General features: G+C 42.0%; 1 protein-coding gene across 3 annotated transcripts in view; it reads left to right on the top strand.

Moving 5' to 3' along the window:
- LOC135250538 (DDB1- and CUL4-associated factor 6-like) overlaps window positions 1–20,539 on the top strand; it is a 38,691-nt gene extending 18,152 nt beyond the window's left edge. Inside the window, exons 8-19 of one of the 3 annotated variants that reach the window (XM_064326902.1) lie at window positions 3,662–3,755; window positions 4,590–4,703; window positions 5,357–5,680; window positions 7,852–7,996; window positions 10,760–10,857; window positions 12,912–13,152; window positions 14,882–14,923; window positions 16,196–16,334; window positions 17,517–17,673; window positions 18,322–18,410; window positions 18,672–18,777; window positions 19,723–20,539. In XM_064326902.1, the coding sequence (XP_064182972.1) occupies window positions 3,662–3,755; window positions 4,590–4,703; window positions 5,357–5,680; window positions 7,852–7,996; window positions 10,760–10,857; window positions 12,912–13,152; window positions 14,882–14,923; window positions 16,196–16,334; window positions 17,517–17,673; window positions 18,322–18,410; window positions 18,672–18,777; window positions 19,723–19,778 (1,605 nt within the window). In that variant the 3' untranslated portion in view covers window positions 19,779–20,539. Of the gene's footprint in view, window positions 1–3,661; window positions 3,756–4,589; window positions 4,704–5,356; window positions 5,681–7,851; window positions 7,997–10,759; window positions 10,858–12,908; window positions 13,153–14,881; window positions 14,924–16,195; window positions 16,335–17,516; window positions 17,674–18,321; window positions 18,411–18,671; window positions 18,778–19,722 lie in introns of all 3 variants that reach the window. The other 2 variants (XM_064326901.1, XM_064326903.1) reach the window with 2 other exon arrangements.
- Window positions 20,540–20,578: the final 39 nt, after the last annotated feature.

Here is a 20,578-nt window from a genome sequence, read left to right as displayed (position 1 = left end):
TGTGCTATCAAGAAATTGGAGAAATTCACGATTTATGAGCAAATATACAATTGGCACTGTGAAATATTGAATTTAAAAAAAATTCACTTATGCATATAATTTTTTCCATTGTATATATTATCATTGTATGTATTTTTTTAACTTACAGTATCAGTATATTCCCTTTTCTTAAGGGTTGTTGTTTGTGAGCACTTTCTCTTTCTGCCTCTTAGCCTGTTCAGGGTTGCCAGTACTATGTGTACTAAGTGGCAGCGATGCGGATTATCCTCTTAATGCTCATGGCTGTTCAGGATGTAGCCTAAACAGCGACGGCCACTTCTGGCGCTCTGAGGGTTATGTCTCGCTTTTCTTCTCCGAGAAAGCAGAACGTCCTTGAGTAGCACTGTGGATGTTTTTGTGCGTTGTTTTCTTCCCTGCTTTCCTTGTGAGAGCTTTTTGGTGCAAGGTCGTGTTTAACACACTGAATGCCTCTAGGGTGGGGTAAGTGATGGGGTTCACCTCGTGTGGCCCTACAGGAAGGACAGAGAGAGTTGTACATCCTGTCTTATTTGCTGTCTATCAGCAGGAATAATAAAACCGCAACAGTCAGAGGAGCTCCACCAATCACAGGGCAAATAGATAACTACTTCGGGATTACCTGACTATCCAGTGATAGTAAGGTAAGGATAGGACATGGTGTCGTTAATGAATGGTAAAGGAAAGTTGAGCATTTTAGATATCAATGGGTGTAATTTATGTTGTAGAACAAAACACCCATTTAATACCTCAACCATGATTTTCAAAGCTGTTATTTGCTTTAATAAAGTAAGTTGCTATACTGAAACTACAACAAACGGTCGCATTCCTCCAACGACACATCATCACCATTCAAGATGCCTGCACGAGCCTTTGCTCAGATGTACACAGTTGGCATACTTTGGTAGAAGTAGTCGTTCTCGATGGAACTGCACAAATAAAGTAGTGTGGATGTTTGTGAGTAACCATGGCAATATATTTGGGAAGGGACATGGCTGTAAATTTTTTCAAATGTAAATTTTCGGCCTATTGAGCACCACAAAAATATGGATCAATAGTGGTCCGTAGTATCAAGGTTAACTGCATCGAGGAAACTCATCAAATCTAGAAAACTCTTCAAAATTCAAATCTCAACAAAACTTTCTGGATGAGTAGATAGTAATCTGCATGGAAACATACTTCATTTCTGGGTGAATTGCCCCTTTACGGTTGTATACACTGCCCAATCTCAGAAGAGATTCAGAAGTTTTTGCTATTTTTCGACGGAGGTTCCCTTTCTGGCAGGCGTCAGAAACGGAACATCCGAACGCAACTCCTGCAGGGGCACGTGCAGTCCCTCCTCAGTCTCCCTGGGGGCTGAGCTCCCTCTCAGTGGCAGCTGCAGCCCCCCCCCCCACCCCCACCCCCACCGGGCAGAGGGCCTCCGTGTCGCGTGAGCGAAATGCACCGGAACCCTCTGCCCCTCTGACTTCAGCCGAGTCTGGATTGGCCCGACTCAAGATTCCTTTCCAAAAACAGCCGTGGGCACATGCTGCTCTGTGGACAGGAATAGCACAGGACAGGGAGCACCATGTGAGCCAGGGGACACGCTCTTAGCAAGCCCCCCCCCCCACCCACTCACCCAACCAAACCCCCCTGACCCCTTAAGCACTCCCCCACTTCACCGCTCACATCCGCTATGCCCCCTGTATAAGTAAACACACACTTTAATTAGTTCAGTATTTCCCTCCCTGTACACCTAGGCTGATGTGAGCTCATTGCCCTAGTATAAAATGGCTGCTGTGCATCAACGTGGGTGGGTGCTCCACATTGTTCATGGTTGAGGAGAGTGTAACTCCTTCACAGTAAAGCAATTTAGGATCATCATATGAAAAGTGAAGTATAAATCCATTATTATTCTTATTATCAATGCATTTGTGATCACGCTCATGAAGTAATTTCTATTCTTGGTGATGCATTCTCTTCATGATATAAGTAGCATATGCTGTTGCATACGTATTAGCACAGTTTCATGTCTGTATATTTAGCACATTTAGGAAGCCATTCTTTACACCACCCGATGTTGATATGTGAAACTTCTAAATTTCTATTAAAAGCCTGGGTATTTAGCATATTCATTTTTTCAGCTAATGTTAATAGTACAGCAACCTAAAAGTTGTTCATCAAAGCTCTATATACGGGATAAAGGAAATGGGTATACTCTACGGGGCCAATCATTCTGGCTGAATTACAAGATGTCCTGACTAATATAGGAATGTTGGCAACCCCACTGGCTGGCGGTTCTGTGTTCACCCTGAGACTGTGGTGATTGTTAGCCTCCTAGCGTTTTCTCTGTCCCTGACTGGAGCCATTTCTGGCGACTCGGTATCCTGAGGCTGTGGAGGGCTTTGTCTCGTTAACTTACAACTAACAGCTAACAAGTAACAAGATTAATTGAGGTCTGGCAGCATACTTCAGATCAGGCAACACTAGGGTTTGGCACTGGAACTCGGTACCACTACGGCACCAGTTCCCATGACCACGGACCGAATCACAATGATGAGTTCAGTGGCTCACACACGTTCACTAGCTAATGATACACTCGCTCTGTTGACTCAGTGAGAGCAGGTACCGTTAGCAAGCTAGCTAATGTTAAACTCTGTCAAAATGCCAAAAACGAAGCAGTATAAATTATATGTGCAAAGTATAATTTAAACAATCAAGTAAATCATTTACATTGTTCAGTTTCTTTGCCTTTGCAACAAAAAAGACATTGTTTAACATCATCGTTTGCTCTTTAACTTACCAAAGGTATTGGTTTGGGCACAATTGAGGCACCAGTATCATTTTTAAAGTATTGTTTTAGCGTCAGTATCAGCGAATTCTAAACGATACCCATCCCTGGCCAATGCACAGGTGGGGAGTGAGGACCAATTCGCAGTCCGGTAATTGGCCTCGTTTCTCCTGGCTGTCGGAAACCACTCCAAAACCCAATCAGGAGCATGTTCTGTTTCACAGCCCTGTAGGGCCTCAAAATGAAATAATATGGCGTGAAGCACGGGAGCTGTAACCTCAACCATCAGATTCTTCCACAAAATGAATTCCATCCATTTCAGATTTTGATTACTGAGTGTTATGAATTTTAGTCCCCATCCACGGATGATATGAAGTTAGATGCCCGTGAGGAATTCATTCAGATGAGAGAGGTTTTAAGTTATGAAAGCCATTTGCAAGTGAATAGCAGGTGAGTATAGGGCATGATGGTGCAGTCTGATGCAGAAAAGCTCTGAGATGACTTTTGTGATTGGGTGTGGAAAAAGCATAAGGGAGAAGGAGAGGTGCTGATTGGTCTGGGTGTGGAATATGCATAAGGGGAGCTTGAGAGGTGCTGTGATTGACACGGTGTTATTTGGTGCGGGTGTGGCATATGCAGAAAAGGAAAAGTGTGGTTGATAATGTTGTTGTTTGACCTGGGTGTGGCATGTGTATAGAAGAAAGAGGGGTGCTGTGATTGACAGGGCATTATTTGGCGTGGTTATGCGCAAGGAGAGAAGCAGAGGAGGAGTTGTGGATGACAGGCTGTTGTTGTTTGGTCCGAGTGTGACGTGTGTAAGGCGAGAAGCGGTGATTCTGTGGTTTACAGGATGTCGTATTTTTGGTCCCTCAGCTGCGACAGCCCCCTGTTAAGCGGCTGAGACTGCGAGGGGACTGGTCCGACACGGGACCCCGAGCTCGGCCCGAGAGCGAGAGAGAGAGAGATGGTAAGACACACACACACACACACACACACACACATATCGGACACACGGACATGTATCGGACACGTGGATATGCAGACACACATTTATGCGCACATACACATACGCACATGGATACATTTACACAAAGACCTAAATATGGATGCTCACATATGTACACACACTGACATACATATGTTATACAGATGCACACATGGCAGCACACATGCCCACACACGCATATACATATACAGACGCACGCACACACACACACACACACACCCCCCACAATGTTTATAGCTCCCATCCGATGTTTTACCCAATTGTTTGGGACAGCATGTGCTGGGTGGCTTGGGTACACCTTACTGTCTGTGCCAGACTGCAGGACTAATCTCATTTGCTTAATGGTAATACTCTTAGGGGTCATTATTTTCCCTACCATACAGCCCTGTGCCTGAAACAGGCTTGCACAAGGATCCTGTTAGCGCTGCGTATGTCTGAGTGGAAATTAGTCAGTAGAGTTATTCACGGTTCTTGTGAGAGCTAAATGATTAACTTTACCACTGCAATGTCACATGCTGTGGAGGAGGCTGTGAACACTTTTTTTGGTTTATCTCGCCAAGTATGGATGAAAAATGTGTAATCAAGAAAATATATATTGCTCTGAAAGGTTAGTCTTGATTTTATGAGCGTGCAGTTTGAATTCTGAAGGCAGTCATAGAAAGTATTTTCCTCCTATTTATTTTTTAAATTCTCAATAACCAGCACTTCATTGGTAGAGGTTATTTTGTGCAGAAATCATTTTTAAATTTAAATAGATTAGATTAATTAAAATTTGTCACATTTCATTATCTCCAGGAGAACAGGGTCCCAATGTGTCCCTGATGCAGAGAATGTCGGACATGTTGTCCCGCTGGTTCGAGGAGGCCAGTGAAGCTCAGAGCAGCAGGGGCCGTCAAACACGTCCCAGGGGTAATGCACTTCCTGCTTATTGATGTCACTTCCTGAGTCCACACAGTGATAACAAAGACAGATGTTTTTTCGCTTTGTGTGTGGAAAACAGAGAAGAGCTCCACAAGTGACCTTGGCAACAATCAATAGAGCAACAGGGGCAGTGATTGGTGGATATACTTCTGGGCACCCTTTGGTCATCATCAGAATTGTTCTATTGGTTGTTATGAAAATACATTGTGATATGTGGAGCTTGTTTCTGTTTACTGCCAGTAAGATGATATCACAGCTGCGTTCCCCTACTCTATTATTCCTGTCTGCATGCTATCTATTGACATTGCCATCGTTTTTAGAAAACCACGTCAGTATAAAGTAAAAGGAAGGTATCGTACTCCTCTTTACAGCAGACGTTTTTAGCCTGTTCTGCACTTTATTAATTTTGGTTTGTGTTTCTCCCTTTACTTTAAAAGGTTTACACCAGTACATGTGACCTTGGTCATAAATGTTACTGTTAGTCTGAACAGCAACAGTCAGTTGATAAAGCTTAGTGAGTCTCTGCCAGTTAAGCTGTACTGTGTTATTTTCCGGTGAAGGCATTCCCCTCTTCTCCAAGCCCTTCTATGTGAGAGATAAAACTAGTGAAATGCTGAAATCTGGATTATTTACTTTCCCAGGTGCTGCAGTTCCACCAGCAGGGGGTGCCACTGCCCCAGAGCCCGCCCCGCAGGAACCCATTCCACCCACCCCAGGGCCAGTGGAGGCGGAGTCTCCTGCAGAGCACCTCCCCAAATCAGCTCCCTCCTCCGCATCCTCCTCCTCTGGCTCCGCCCCTAGCTCAAATGCCACTGCGACCACGACGCCTCCCTCCACGTCCTCTTCTCCGGAGAGCTCCGCCTCCACAACCTCATCACTGGAGAGCCCCGCCTCCTCCTCCCCAGCTTCCGACATCAAAAGCCAGGACGCATCAGCTGCCACGCCCGCGCCCCAAACGCAGCCCGGTAAGAGATTTTCTGCCCGTCGCACGCTCCACGTGGGCCAATCTCGCGCACCGCCCACAGCCTGCCCCCTAACGTCTGTGGGCCTATCACAGAGCCCCAGTGGAACACATTAATTACAATCCCAGAGTTTTAACAAACAAGTAATTTTTTTAAAATTAGGTGCTGATTATATTTAGAGGGACTATTTACCCTCTTAAACGACAGTATGTCTGAAATATCTATGCGTGCCATGAATAATAACATTCACACATGTTCATATTGTGCTACATTGCAAACAATCACATAAAAAGGTAAATTATATTTGACTGATCAAATTAAAGGAGTTTGCATGTTCTCCCTATGTCCGTGTGGGTTTCCTCCAGGAACTCCGTTTTCCTCCCGCAGTCCAAAGACATGCCGGTAGGCTAATTGGAGACTCTAAATTGCCTATAGCTATGAGTGTGTGAGTGAATGGTGTGTGTGCCCTACAATAGATTGGCGGCCAGTCCAGGGTGTATTCCTGCCTCTTGTCTAATACATGCTGGTATAGGCTCTAGCACCCCCTGCGACCCTGCCCAGGATAAGCGGGTATACATAATGGATGGATTGGTGGATGATCAAATTAAAGGCTGTGGTGAATCAATAGGTTTGTGATTGGTCAATGTGTGGACACCTGGCCACTAAAACTAACCATCTGGAAAAGAATGAAGAATTCAAAGACAAAGCAAATGACCACAAGCCAAACCTACCTAGATTGGGTTAATACATTTCAGGAAATTAGACACATGTTCAGCTACATGTTCAGGAGTTTGTTTATGTAACTGTTTGCAATAGTTCAATAAGCACAATATGAATATGAGATTTTTATTGTTTGTGGCTATTTTTGACATAATTTGTCTTAAGTGGGTAAATATTCCCTCTAAACCTGAAAAGCTCCTAATTAACTTGTTAAACTTGTTAAAAGTCTGGGATTGCAAGTGTGGTTGCTGTGTTCCCAGGAGCATTGTCATGCTGTAAGTTGGAATCACAGAATCATCTAGAATGTCATTGCATTAAGATTTCCCTTCACTGGAACTAAGGGGCCTAGCCCAAACCATGGAAAACAGCACTAGACTGAGGGGTGTCCACATACTTTTGTCATATAATCTAGATTTGTGCTCAGCAGGCAGGGCAATTATCAACAAACATTTACCCATGTTAAGGAGTTAATGCTTTGAACCTTCCCACCTTGTCAACCAGCTACACCAGTTCATAACAAAACAGACATTCAATTGTGTCAAACATGTGCCAATAGTGCCACCTGCTGAGGGTTTTTCATAGTTTTTTTTTTTTTTTTAGATCATCTGTCTCTATGGAAGGAAATGTATTTGGCGCTTCACAATCCTTTTTAGGTATTTTAGATTTTATAGAATTCCACTGAGGAGGGTGTCATGTTGCTAATCGGATGCAGAACTGTAATTTGGTTGCCCCTTACTGTCCGTCAGAGTGCCTACTGCAGGACTGCCTGCTCTGCAGTGCTAGCATACACTCTTTACCCAACATCAGCTCCATTTTGTTTACAGTGTCTGCTTCGTGCAGCAGCGCTTGATGGGTCAGGCACTTTATTCACAGTGGTCAGCTGAATTGGGTTAAGTGTCTGCCCGTATACATGGAGGAGAAAGTGAACAGGCATCTGCATTGTGCATGTGGGCGGGGGGGCGGGGGGCACTACCTCCACACTGCCCCACCAACCTCTTCTCTGTATTTAAACCATGTCCGTTTATTATACAGTAAACTCGTTTCACAGGATTTCCATCTTTTTTAGAAAACCACGTCAGTATAAAGTAAAAGGAAGGTATCGTACTCCTCTTTACAGTAAACTCGTTTCACAGGATTTCCCCAACAAAACTGATCTCTGCTGCTTGTAACTTCTGTTTCTCTTTTCCTCTATTTATTTCTCTTTTTTTTCCTGCTGCCCGATTGTTTTCATTTTGACTTTTGTCAAAAATTAATCTCATTTTTATCATTTTTTAAAAGTACACTGTTATACAATATATTCTACATTTTATTCTCAAAATGAATGTCCACAGGTTTATAATATATTGCTGTATATTCCACTTCCCTGGGGAAAATCCTGTAGTTTTTGTAGAAAATTTTCAGGGAGGAGTTTGGAGAGGCAGCGGTCACATGCAGTGCCCCTGTGCTTGTTTCAGGAGGCTCAGTGGGCGGGGCCGTGAGCGGTGGCGGCGGGTCCCCCTGCAGCGGGAGGCCCAGTGCGGGAGAACCTGTCCTCAGCCTGCACTACAGCACTGAGGGAACCACCACCAGCACCATCAAACTCAACTTCACAGACGAATGGTGAGGACTGCTCCCACCTTAATGCAGGCACGAAAACACTCCAGCCAATCCACCGACCAGAACAGTGTTCACTCATCTCTCAAGGTCTACACATCCACTGACTAGAACAGTCTTCGCCAGTCACTTGCCATAATCCACTGACTAGAATAGTGTTCACTAATTACTCCAGATCCAACCTATTGGCCAGAACAGTGTTCACCAAACACTCACTGCCCCATGCAGTTTTTGGTAACATTATATTTGAATTATAAAATACACCATGAAATGTGCATGTCGAACGCTTGTCATAAGCCTGAGATAACATACACTATATGACCAAAAATATCTGGATGCCCCATTGATCTGGGGATGTTTGTCATTGTTTGGGCTAGGCCCTTTTGTTCTAGTGTAGGCAAATCTTAATGCTACAGCATACAATCACATTTTAGACGATTCTGTGCTTCCCCAACAGTTTGGGGAAGGCCCTTTCCTGTTTCAGCATGACAGTGCCCCCGGGTGCACAGCGAGGTCCATATAGAAACGGTTTTGTCGAGAACCGTGTGGAAGAACGTGAGTGGCCTGCACAGAGCCCTGACCTCAACCTCATCCAGCACCTTTGGGATCAATTGGAATGCCAACTGCGAGCCAGGCCTAATTGCCCAATCACTGCCTGACCTCACTAATGCTCTTCTGGCTGAATGGAAGCTAATTACTGCAGCAGTGCTCCAACATCTAGTATAAAGCCTTCCCAGGAGAGTGGAGGTTGTTATGGCAGTAAAGGGTGGACCAACACCATGTTAGTGCCCATAATTCTGGATGAGGTGGTCATGATGATGTTGGATGTCAGGTGTCCACATGTTTTTGACCATATTGTGTATCCGGTCATGACAGGAGTGCTGCACCCAGTACAGACCACTAAAATGCTGATGCAAGCACCCCCTTCATTAACACCTTGGTCAGACAGCACAAGCGCAAGCTTGAGTTTGAAACTTTAGTGTAATTGTGTCATTTTAGTAATATTATCCACAACATGCTCGTACAGTGAGCAATGTTTAGGACCATGAGCAGTAATTGAATAGTCTGCATTGTTCACTGACCCTTGTGCAATTGCTTTAGATCAGACATCACACAATAGATAATGTAGGCATGGTATCAGGAATAAAAATATTGTATCTATTCTTCAAGCCAAGTTTATTCAAATGAAATTTTTACTTGTAATTGCCTCTTTACAGCTGCTTTTTTCCATTTTCAGTCCAACACACATTCAGAATGGAAAGCAAATTCTATAGCTGTGCAGGGTTTCATTAACTGAAAATTGCCCCTCATTTAGAAATTTGAAATCCGCTGATGGGAAAAAATGTAAGTTTCCATTATCTCGACAGACAAGCAAATAAATTGTTCCTTTAACAAGCTCATGAGTTGTAGCCAATAGGCCTAATACAAAACAAAGCACCGACTGCATACCAACCACCTGCTTGAAAGGTACCCTCGGTCCCAATTCACCTCCTAATCACTTCCCCTCTCTTTTGAGTTGAGCTTAATTGTAAGTGTCACTGACGTATGGGCCACTCACAAGCAAGGGCAGCCATCGAGGCGACATACATGTAAAATGCATGTGGGTGTGGGATGCGCTTTTGGTCTGCTCTGGCGACCCTGAACGGAATTTACAAAGAATGAATTATTATCCATAATAAATCATCACCACTTAAAAGAACATCACGTAACAGCTGGCCACAGTGGGCTACTTTGAACTGCCGCATTGCCATTACTAATAATGATTACCGCAGTTTACATTGGTGTTATCGGCATACTTTGAACAACGTAATTTGCATAATTTGAGACAACACTCGTTTGCACACAAGGCAGTACTGTGATGACCAAGATAACTGTCTTTTGAAAGATATAACGTCGTAGTCAGATTACATTTGAATGTGGTTAGCACTGCCATTCTTTACCGACTGTGGTAACAGCATTATGGAGTTTTAGGACAACCCTTGTACAAAATGGCAACTCTTGTGAACACGTTAGTGTGTGGGTTGAGTGATTAGGTTGGGATTAATTGGGACTGGGCATTAGTTTAGTTGTCCGCGGCAGAAGTCAAAGTTTATTTTTCTTGTTGGTTGTACACTGTATGCTGCACTTAACCGTACTGCTATTCAACCTTTATGCACTTCAATCTTTAAAAGGTTGAAGGTTGAAGTTTAGTGTTTAATGAGCTGTATCTGTTGCAGTATGGTATTCTGCTCCACCAACCAACCTCAACCTCCTCATTTCATTAGTTATGCAGTAAATTGAACAAAAGAACATTGTGTGTTTATGAAGAGGCTTTCCTGCACACACTTTTTTGCTGTCTGTTACAGTAGTCTGTATTAACTCCAGATCTACCTGTTTTCTCTGTGTGATTCCCACTGCTGCCATAGAAGGGTTCCTTAAGTTGTTAACAGCTAAATGCATATCCATATGGGAGTTAGATATACTGCAAAGTAGTTTAAATTAAAATGCAAAAATAAGAATATTTCACAGCCATGTTTTTTTTTATTGTAATTTCAGAAAACAGCAGCACATTTATTTGTATATTTGTTCATATATTTATCCATTGTGAAATGTATATTTTATATAATTTCTTGTATTTTCTGAAGTGTTTCAACATCTCAATAATTTATTTTTATTTATTACAGTATGTTGTCAGTATATGTCATTTCTGTCAGGGTATTGGCATACATGGGAGGGTCATGTGAGTGAAGAGCTTTTATGCGTGTGACCCTGTCCCGTTTTCTCTGAAAGGAGCAGCAGGCCCTCTGGTTCCAGGGCCAGTGGTGGCCCCAGGCCAGGGAATGTGGGGCCCAGCCAGAGACTACAGGCCCCAGAGAGCTTAGAGCCAGGTGAGTCACTGCTCAGGAGATGTGCTGGGAACAGCACCCCCTAGCACAGGAGCAGGGAATGATACTGAGTCATCCGCACAGTAACAATGATACTGAACCATCAGCACAGTAATAATGAATCTGAATCATCTACTTTCCATCATCAGTCAGCCCTCCTGAGGTGTCTGACTCATTGTACTTATTGCATTACGTTACGTTATTATAGAAGATTATAATACCAGATGCTGTTATCCAGAGCAGGCTTCGCAGCTTATCTGTCTACATTGTCTACATTTATATGGGTAGATATTTACTGGAGAAATGTGTGTAAGATACCTTGGTTAAGGGTACTGTGACGATGGTTGTCACAGTAAGAAAATGGTTGTCATCTTCATTCATAACAGCATACATTGTCTTAGTAGGTTAGTGTATTGTTGTCTTACATGAAGTCCATTAGACACTGTTTTATTGTTCAACCATCTTACTTTTTATTGTCTATGTTCTTTGTCGACTAGCACCTTCTAGAGGCCTTTCGGTACCACTATAGATAGTAGGTTCAACTTCATACCTTCATATTTCAGCATTTTTCATTATTTTTATAGAGCGCATGCATTGACGTCACTTTCCCACCGGAAAAGTCGTGACTGAGTGGCAAAACATGCTGCGACATGGCTGCCTTTAGTATAGGAAACTGAAAAACCGGGAGTAAAACAAACGATTATCTGGTTAAATTAAAGGCAGTTGGACTCGACAGTGATCCTTACAGATTACCAAAGAACCAGTGGTCCATGGACATTCAACAAGAAATCGGAGCTATCTTTTTACAGACTGCTAAAGAAAAGAAAAGCAAATGCATCACTGCAATTCGCAGAAACAACTGGAATCCAGGCACCGAAACGTGGATTTGCGGTTGTTATTTTGTGTCAGGTATGTTGGATTTTTGGGTAAAATCATACCTTAGTATTAGCTAGCCAAGCATATAAATCTAGGTTTCGGTGCCTGGATTCCAGTTGTTTCTGCGAATTGCAGTGATCCATTTGCTTCTCTTTTCTTTAGCTTTCGGCAGTCTGTATAAAGATAGCTCTGATTTCTTGTTGAATCTATTTGTACAGTCAATCGCACAACAGCTCTTTCCCATTTTAGATGTGTTTTTTGTGTTTCCGCAGCATTCAAGCTGAACGCTAACGCTGCAACTCCGTAGTCTTTCTGCCACTCAGTGGGTGTAACCGCAGTGACTTCCACTTACTGTGACGTCATGTGCATACCCTCTATTCCTGATTTTCTTTCCTTGGCTTTCATTTTTTATAAATGGAAAAGTGCTGTTTCATTTATATTGTGTCAGTCTTTCATGCCTTACCTTACTTTCCATTTTGTGTCCACGTGTATGATGTAGTAATATATTTATTTTTTGGTTGAAGTATGTGTGTTTATTTGACGAAGTCATATGAAACTGTTTTCCTACCTTCTCTGTTGGCTGTGTCTGTGGGAAAGTTCACAGACACCGTGCACGCTACAGTTAGCTCTGCAGGAGCTGGGCCCTATTCCCTCTGAGGGGTGAACAGGCTGATACAGGTTCTCTCTGTGAGCCCTGTTGGTACAGGGTATTATAATTATGCTTGGAAATTTTTTTAATTAAAATTTTTCTGTGTGGTTAGATGTGGGTAAATTGTCATACTATACACAGGGGTGATTAGATATGGTTTCCCTTAACTTAGATCCCACGGAAGGGCTTTGGCTTTAGCCAGGTTGATGCAGGATCTGGGGGAGTAAGTAAAAGCAGCCAAGGGAAAAGGGTTGTTCAACTCAGTGGCGTGAGCTAAAAATTTAAAAGCAGTATATGAAGTATTATTAGTATATAGTCATTTAGTAACCATGATTATTGTGGTAGTATTTTTTTTCTTATTTATTTTCGTATTATTTTGTTTTCTCTTTATTGATTTTTGCTTTTTCAATGCAAATGCCTTCTTCACAGTGAATACCACCTTCCCTATTTTTACACATGAACGCCGAAATGTTCTTGGAAACGTTCTTACACGCAGATTACGATTTTTGGCTGCATTTATTTTTTGCAGCAGCTGCGGAACCAGTCAGCCAGAGTGGTTTGGGTCAAGAGGGGGGGAGTGTCCAGAGCGGGCCGGCAGAAGCCTCCGGTTCTTCGGCCCGAAATCTGTCCGAAGCCACACCCACACCCGCACCCATCGCGCCGGGCCCCCGGGGAGCCGTTTCGGGGAGCTCCCGCACCAGCCAGGACTCGGACAGTGATGACGACCCCATTCTCATACCCGCCACCAGATACCGCGCGGGACAGGGGCAGAGGTACGTCTCCCGACTGCGGAAGGTCAAAAACGCTAAAACAAAGGCTGCTTTTAAAAACCAGCTGAAAGGAAAAGGTCCCAGGCACTGCACAAGCTGGCCGGGAAGCTAATCAGATTTATTAATGGCTAAGCTTGCAACTCTTTCAGCCTTCATCAGAGCTTTGTGTAAAACAGTGATCACGTTATTATTATATGTCTCCCATCATTACCTCATGTGACATGTCTGCACCATACCTATATAACATTTTTTGTGATATTGTTATATATTACATTATATATACAGTGCCCTCCAGAATTCTTGCCATCCTTGGTAAAGGTGAGGGAAAAAGGCTATGAAAAAATGTTATTGTTGTTCATCAGCTTGATCTTGCACTCAGAATATGAGAAAAATCTAGCATCTTATGAAGCAACATCTAATAGTAGTGTATTGCCATTTATTTGTTACTTTAAGTTCCCCTGCGCCTTCAGGAACATTTAAGTGGTTATCAATGACTTCTTGTTACACTTGGGTATACGTATGAGGTCACACATTCCAAACAACCTTAGTAATCCGTCGACATTGGGAGGTCATGGAACGCACAAATGAAATGAAACCAAAGGTTGTTGATCTTCATAAATCAGGCCCTGGCTGTATAAGTTAGCTAAACACCTGGAAATACCAATCTGTACTATTAGGGCCATAATGAATAAGTTGTTTGGAAGGCTTTTCGCAATACAGCCTCTATTGTCATCAAAAAAGAAACCTAAGTGCCTGTAGTATGCTGGATGCCGTTGTAACTTTGAAACTATTCATCAGCTGAGATAAACTTAGAGACTTTTGGCCATAAACACCAGTGAGTTTGGTGTTGAAAGAGGGATGCAGAAAAGCACCCAATCCACATTGAAGTATGGTGGTGTGATGTTGTGTTTTGCTTCTGAAGACCCTGGGAAACTAGTTAGGATACATGGCATCGTGGACTCAAGTACCTGGAGATTTTAGACCAAAATGTGCAAAAACTTTTCTCTCTCTTCTTTTCTCTCAGGAATGATAATCACAGCAAGTTTATATAATTCACTGAGCATACAAACCAATTAATAAGCAATAACGTGAATTTTATCCAGCATTTTCTGTTGTTGTTCATTCCAGGTGCCAGTAATTCTAGACGGCATACATCGTACAGAGATTTTAAAAGTTTTAACAAGCCTTCAATATTGGTTAGCCGTGTCAGTTGTGGTGATGTGATTTTCTGCAGAAAATATGTGAACAGAACTCAGTATTACATCACTATAATAATTATTCTTTTTGATACAACCTAGTGCAACACTCTTTCAAAATGAGACCTTTTTCCATTTTGTTCTAAACTATTACCAACTCAGTTATGTTGGCAGTACCTTGAATGGGTAATAGGGTAAATATGGTCCCTACTGGAACCATGTATACTTCTGTTGGAGTTGATTGTGATAGTCGTGGTGTTTATTTTGTGTTTTTCTTCTCAGAATGAATAAATGAGAGTACATTTTCTCATGGTGGGCTCTGGGTGTTGTTCTGTGCCCTTGGCAATCCAGTACTTCCTGATAAAATTTGTCTTAAATTGCTGTGTCCCGCTGTCCCTAATTACTGGTTTTGTTCATTTGCAAATTAATTTTGTGTCTATCATTATCTATCATTCATTGTATTATCCATAATTCATAAACTGTATGTGGTAAGATTTTTTTAGCATCATAAGCACACACTGTGTTCCTCTCGATAGATTTAATTTCAGAGGATCAGCAGTAGGAGAGAGACTTATCAGGTAATGTTAGCATCTCTGCTACTAAATCATGTTACTAAACTAAACTGTAGGGAGTGATTTCTGTATTAGTTCATTTCTTTATTAACTCCTCGGGAATCCACAATTGTGACAACCATTAATCTGACTGACCCGTTTGAAACAAGCTGAATTCAGCAGTGTGTGCGTCTGTATTTTTTGTACCAGCACTTAAACAAACACTTAACTTCAGCACGTGTGGTGCAAAGAGACTGTGCAATGGCATGCACGGGTGTTTGATGTCCCACTTATGGAGAAAAAGATCTGCTGGGGTAATTGAAAGATTGAAGCGATGATAAAACAGGCAAGGTTTGCAGGACCCTGTCGCCCACATACAGTATAAAACAGTACTCTGCCCCTTCCATAGAATCCTGCCACCTGTTTGTAAAACATAATACTGTACTCCGAGTAAAGTACAGTTATTAGATTGTTTGTCCTAAACATTTAGGTTGTTGCTAATTTGAATTGTTATAAACTGTGTGTGTGTGTGTGTGTGTGTGCGTGCGCACGTGCACAGTATTATTATTTTTATTTTTTACAAATGCATTGTCTTGAATTGTCATTTTTGTCCTGAAAGTATGTCCTAATGAGGCCACAGACATGTTTCCACATAAATGGACAAGAAAGAATAATCTATTCTGTTCTGATCTAATCTAATATGAGTTGATCTATTCTGATCCAACCTAATCTAGTCTGTGATCTAGTCTGTTCTAAGGAATTTTCAGGTGAACAGACAGTTTTAATGCTTAGCCTTTTTTTCCCACTCCGCCAGGCCGAAGCATCTGCATGCTGAATTTCTGTTTAATTGGACGAGTGGCAGTGTTTACTGTGTGTATTCATAGTGGATTGGTCTTTTTGCATGCTGTTTATGGGCTGGCATGTTTCCACTCAAATAAACTAGATCTGAGCTATTGTTCAGACATGAATGCGTTTTGTTTTCTGTCCACAAGGCCAGGCTTTATGATGAGTTTTATCTGCATGTTTCATTTTGATGTCATGACACTTTCATATATCTTGCCTTCTGTTATTTAATTCGGCAAAAACATTTCTGCTATTTATCTTTCAAGTCCAAGACCATGCACTCGTTGTGAAATATACTGATCATATTTTCCAGTGGTTCGAGCTTTCTTGGGTTTGAGGTGAAAACAAATACTAGTAGTCCTTGCAGCTTTCTAGACCAGGAGGACTACTGCACTCAATACACATGGGGGTCCTTACCTAAATGTGCAACCCCCCCCCCCCCCCCCTCCCCCACAGGCGCTCCGCAGCGGCTCGGATACAGGAGCTTTTTCGCCGGAGAAAGGAAAGGAGGGAGATGGAGGAGAGTGAGACCCAGAACATCCGCAGACCCTCCATCAAAATGGCTTACAAGGGCCACCGTAACTCCAGGACAATGGTACGTTGTACTCGCTACTTCCTCATTACAGTGCACGTTTACAGTGCATAATTGCATCATTCACTTATAACTAAGTAAATAATTAAATCCATTTACATTTATTCATAACATGGCGAGCACACTGCTTCTTCCCCTATTTGTTTGCTAATGTTTATTACACGGTAGTGTGGTAGTGCTCAGTGTATGTTGGGTTTGGTCAGCTCTCCAATTCATAGCTGTGCTTTTTGGACCTCGATATCTCCTCCGTTTCAAAACCAATTTCAATTTGTAAATGATTTCACAAATCTGTTGAAAGAAACCATTTACAGATTTGTGAAACCATTTACAGATTTGCGAATCCATTCTTCAGATTTGTGAAACCATTTGCAGATTTGTGAATCCATTCTTCAGATGACATTTGCTATAAAAAATACCTCCATAATAACACTACAACTGCTTATGTTGCTACCGTATTGTTACCATGTAACATTATCCCAGTTTTTACAATCTGGATGGATGAAATCTTCAGGTAATAGCTTCTGGAAAGCATACACCTAAGTGTTAATTATGGTATTCGTTACTGTGAGTTTTCCATTGTGTTTTGTGTTACGTAGAAGCATGTCCTTGTGAAGAACAAGCATTTTAGATAATGTTTTGAATATCATATGGTATTCGGTGTGCAAACTAAGGAAATTAATCACAAAAAGCTACATATTCATTGAAATGACAGGAAATTGGTTGGCCCTAATGCTAACATCAGCCTGCTCCCTATCAAGGTGTATCAGCATAGACCTTTGACAACTGCTACAGCCCTGTATATGTCTACTGTACTTTAAACAGCATGTACTCACCACTGGGCAGAGTGCTTAAGATTTAAACCTTCACACTCTAAGAGCATGAATTAGGTGCTGTAATTGTTTGATTACAAATCTAAAACTGTGGAGTACAGAAAAGTGTGTTTGTCTAAACATTTTAAACTCAGTGTGTGTTTTTAGTGTAATAACCTTGGAGGTTATGATCACTGTTTGTCTTCCTGTTCCACATGTTGTCAAGTCCATATTTTGGAAAGGTGTTCATCAGATTTTACATTACCATTGATTTCAAGGTCGGTTTCAGGTCCTTCTTTGCGGTGGTGTTGCAGAAGAGTAGGAGTGGTTTCCTTAAGTGGTGTATATGCGACCCTCTTAATTTTCTGTGTCGTAGATTAAGGAGTCCTGTTTTTGGGGGGACAACTTTGTCCTGAGCGGCTCGGACTGCGGGCACATCTTCATATGGGATCGGCGCACGGCTGAACACCTGATGCTCCTGGAGGCTGACAACCACGTGGTCAACTGTCTGCAGCCCCACCCGTACGATCCCAGTGAGTGCTCCCACAATGCACCGCTTCATACCATAAAGGAGAACATCACCCCAATTTAAACTTTTTGTCGACTCCTGTACTGTTGGAAGATTAAAAAATGTACTTTTCATATTTTTTATGTTGACAGGGGTGTCTAATCTTATCCAGAATGAGCTGGTGTGGTGCTGGCCAAAACCTGCATCCACAAAATCTCTCTAAATACATTACCGCGTCTTGTATCCAAAAGCACTTCTTTGACTTGGTTATGCATCACTACTACACTGAGTGGGTGTGGCTGCCCTGTCATCTGGGTAGATGTTTCCAGGAAGGGAAATGGATATCTAGAAATTTGTTGTGTTGTAAATATCATAGATATAAATACTAATTTTGTCCTGTTTTGACCATATTATAAGTCGACAGATAAGTATAATGTCAAAGATTGCCTATAGGGTGAACTTCCCCTTTGAGCCTCAATATGTCTCCTTGTAATCTTACAAAAGGGAGCTCCAGTTAGCCGGCATCAGTCCATGATACTGTGCATACATTGTCAATGTACTGTAGTTTGTAGTGGAGTAGTAATTCTGTTCAAGTGAATGCTGTGATGTTAAACAGACAATGAAGTAGTAAGAGTCCATTTTCACCGTGATATCATTTTTGGCTTCATTCCAGTTCTTGCTTCTTCTGGAATAGACTACAATATCAAGATCTGGTCCCCGCTGGAGCAATCGCCATCGTTTAATAGAGTGCTTGCTGAAGAGGTACGGTGCCCTGCCTGGGACATTTTTCTACATCCCGTACTTCAGTTGCCCTTTTGACAGATTTTGGGACAACTGCATTTTCAAAAGCGCTCACAAACCACTTGTAATTTCCGTGGTTTTTATACATTAAAATATTTGCCAATGAATTTATCATTTTATTTCCATGTATTCAAACAAATTATTTTTTGTACAGCTTACTTTATGAGACTAATGTTAAAGCAAATATTACAGATATTTTTCCTCTCTCTCTCTCTCTCTCAGGTGATCACACGTAATGAGCTGATGTTAGAGGAAACCAGGAACACAATCACGGTCCCTGCTTCCTTCATGCTGCGAATGCTGGCCTCACTTAACCACATCAGGGCAGGTCAGCATACCCTTAGCCCCTCCCACCCGCTCTCTCTCTTCCTTGCCAGGCACATTAACAGTCATTCCAGGAAAATCTTTTTTTTTTTAAATGCCCACATCGGGAGCTTCGTGTGCTGCACACGACAAGGGATCTCCTGTTTGAGAACGAGTACAGACAGGTTCGGTCTCGTCCTGTCCGACGGGGGTCACTCGGTCAACTTACCTCAGCCAAAATAACTTCCTTGAGACGTTGCCCAGCGTTGAATCGCGCGGTACAAGAGCTCTATTGTAGAGACAACTGTCGGGAGTGAAGGTATGCGTGTCACGAGCTCAAGACGTTTCTGCATCAGAGGCAGCAACACAGCACAGCGTCTGTCTTTCTGAGAAAAAGCTCACTCAGCTCACTGTTCGTGGAACTTTGGGTCAGAACACACTTTTGGGTTGTTAAACGCACGCTTAAAAAAGAACGTTCTCTACTTTAGACCATGCACTTTCCACTGCTGTTCACACACCTCAAATTAATGTACTTTTAATACATACAGAGAAATATTTTGTAAAATATATATTTTTAATGTTTAATTGGGGCTTACACAGACACATGAAAAAGTAGTTTCTCATTAAGTGGTTTACGGGCTCAGAAGGTTTGGGAGCCACTGAAGTAGCTCACCTTGCGTTGAATTCCAGTCGTTTACTGAGAAGTGCCGCTTCAGCAGTTGCTGGCGATTTGCAGTAATTCACTGGACTTTGATTCATCCTGGACTGTGTAAGCCTCCCAAAGCTCCCAAGCTTTACTGGTTCAGTGACCCTTTAACAGGCAACGTGACCAGCAGTTCACCCTGAGAGAACCTTGAGAGATTCTGCAATGTTTGTGCTGAAAGCGTCCTGATTGATAAGTTGATTCAACGGAGCTCCTGCCTTTAGCTTTAAGGGCTGCTTACCCCCGCCCTCCCTTTTCCCGTTGCAGATCGATTGGATGATCGCTCGGAAGGTTCCGGACAGGAGAACGAGGACGAGCAGTAGCCAGCAGTCTCGTCTTTTTATTTATTTTGGTCTAAGTCACTTTTTTCCCCATATCTTACCATGAGTGCAATTTTTCTTTTTTTAAAAATTCTATTGTTTGCAATAAACTGCCTTTGGGACTAATAAGTGTAAATGCAATCAAGGCAATATAAAATATATGGAATGAATGATGCTTGAGGATGTTATGTGCAATATTCTGTTTTCAAGAGCAAATGTTTTTAACTGGATCAGTGTTGAGGTGTGTGTTTTTTTTTTCCATGTAAAACTCATGTCTACACACATGAAGTTATGATTGTAAACATACAGGTTTTTCCACACAGCTTTAAGTAAACTATTTTGTCGTTAAAATTACTTGTCTTCTTTTTCACAAAGTATGTTTAAAAAGCAATGGATGGGTTTCTGTCAGTGCAAATACTTGAAATGTTTTCTAACTGACTTTTTGTAACGCTTTACCTTTACCCAGATTTCAGAAAATGGTTTTATTTGCATCCTCTTTGACCTTCACCTTTAAATTGGCAACATTGCCATTTGTCAACTGTTTATCAAATAAGAAACTTACACTACACATACAGTTAATTTATTCAGCTGGATATTTTACTTAATTCAGATTAAGTACCTTGCTCAAGGGAATGGGCTTGCAACCTCAGAGTTGCCTGTTCCCTAACCATTACACTGCACTGCCACCCTCACTCCTTGCCAAAGCGCTGTATGAGTTCAAAAAAACATGATTATATGGAGGAATAAAAGGATTGAGTGATTCATTTTTTTCCAAGTATTTGGATTGTTTGGTGGTTTCTGAA

This window comes from Anguilla rostrata, chromosome 3, assembly GCF_018555375.3.
Source record: "Anguilla rostrata isolate EN2019 chromosome 3, ASM1855537v3, whole genome shotgun sequence".
In the NCBI taxonomy this organism is placed as follows: domain Eukaryota; kingdom Metazoa; phylum Chordata; class Actinopteri; order Anguilliformes; family Anguillidae; genus Anguilla; species Anguilla rostrata.
Note: the sequence above shows the minus strand (reverse complement) of the source record. Positions and strands in the feature narration are given on the sequence as shown.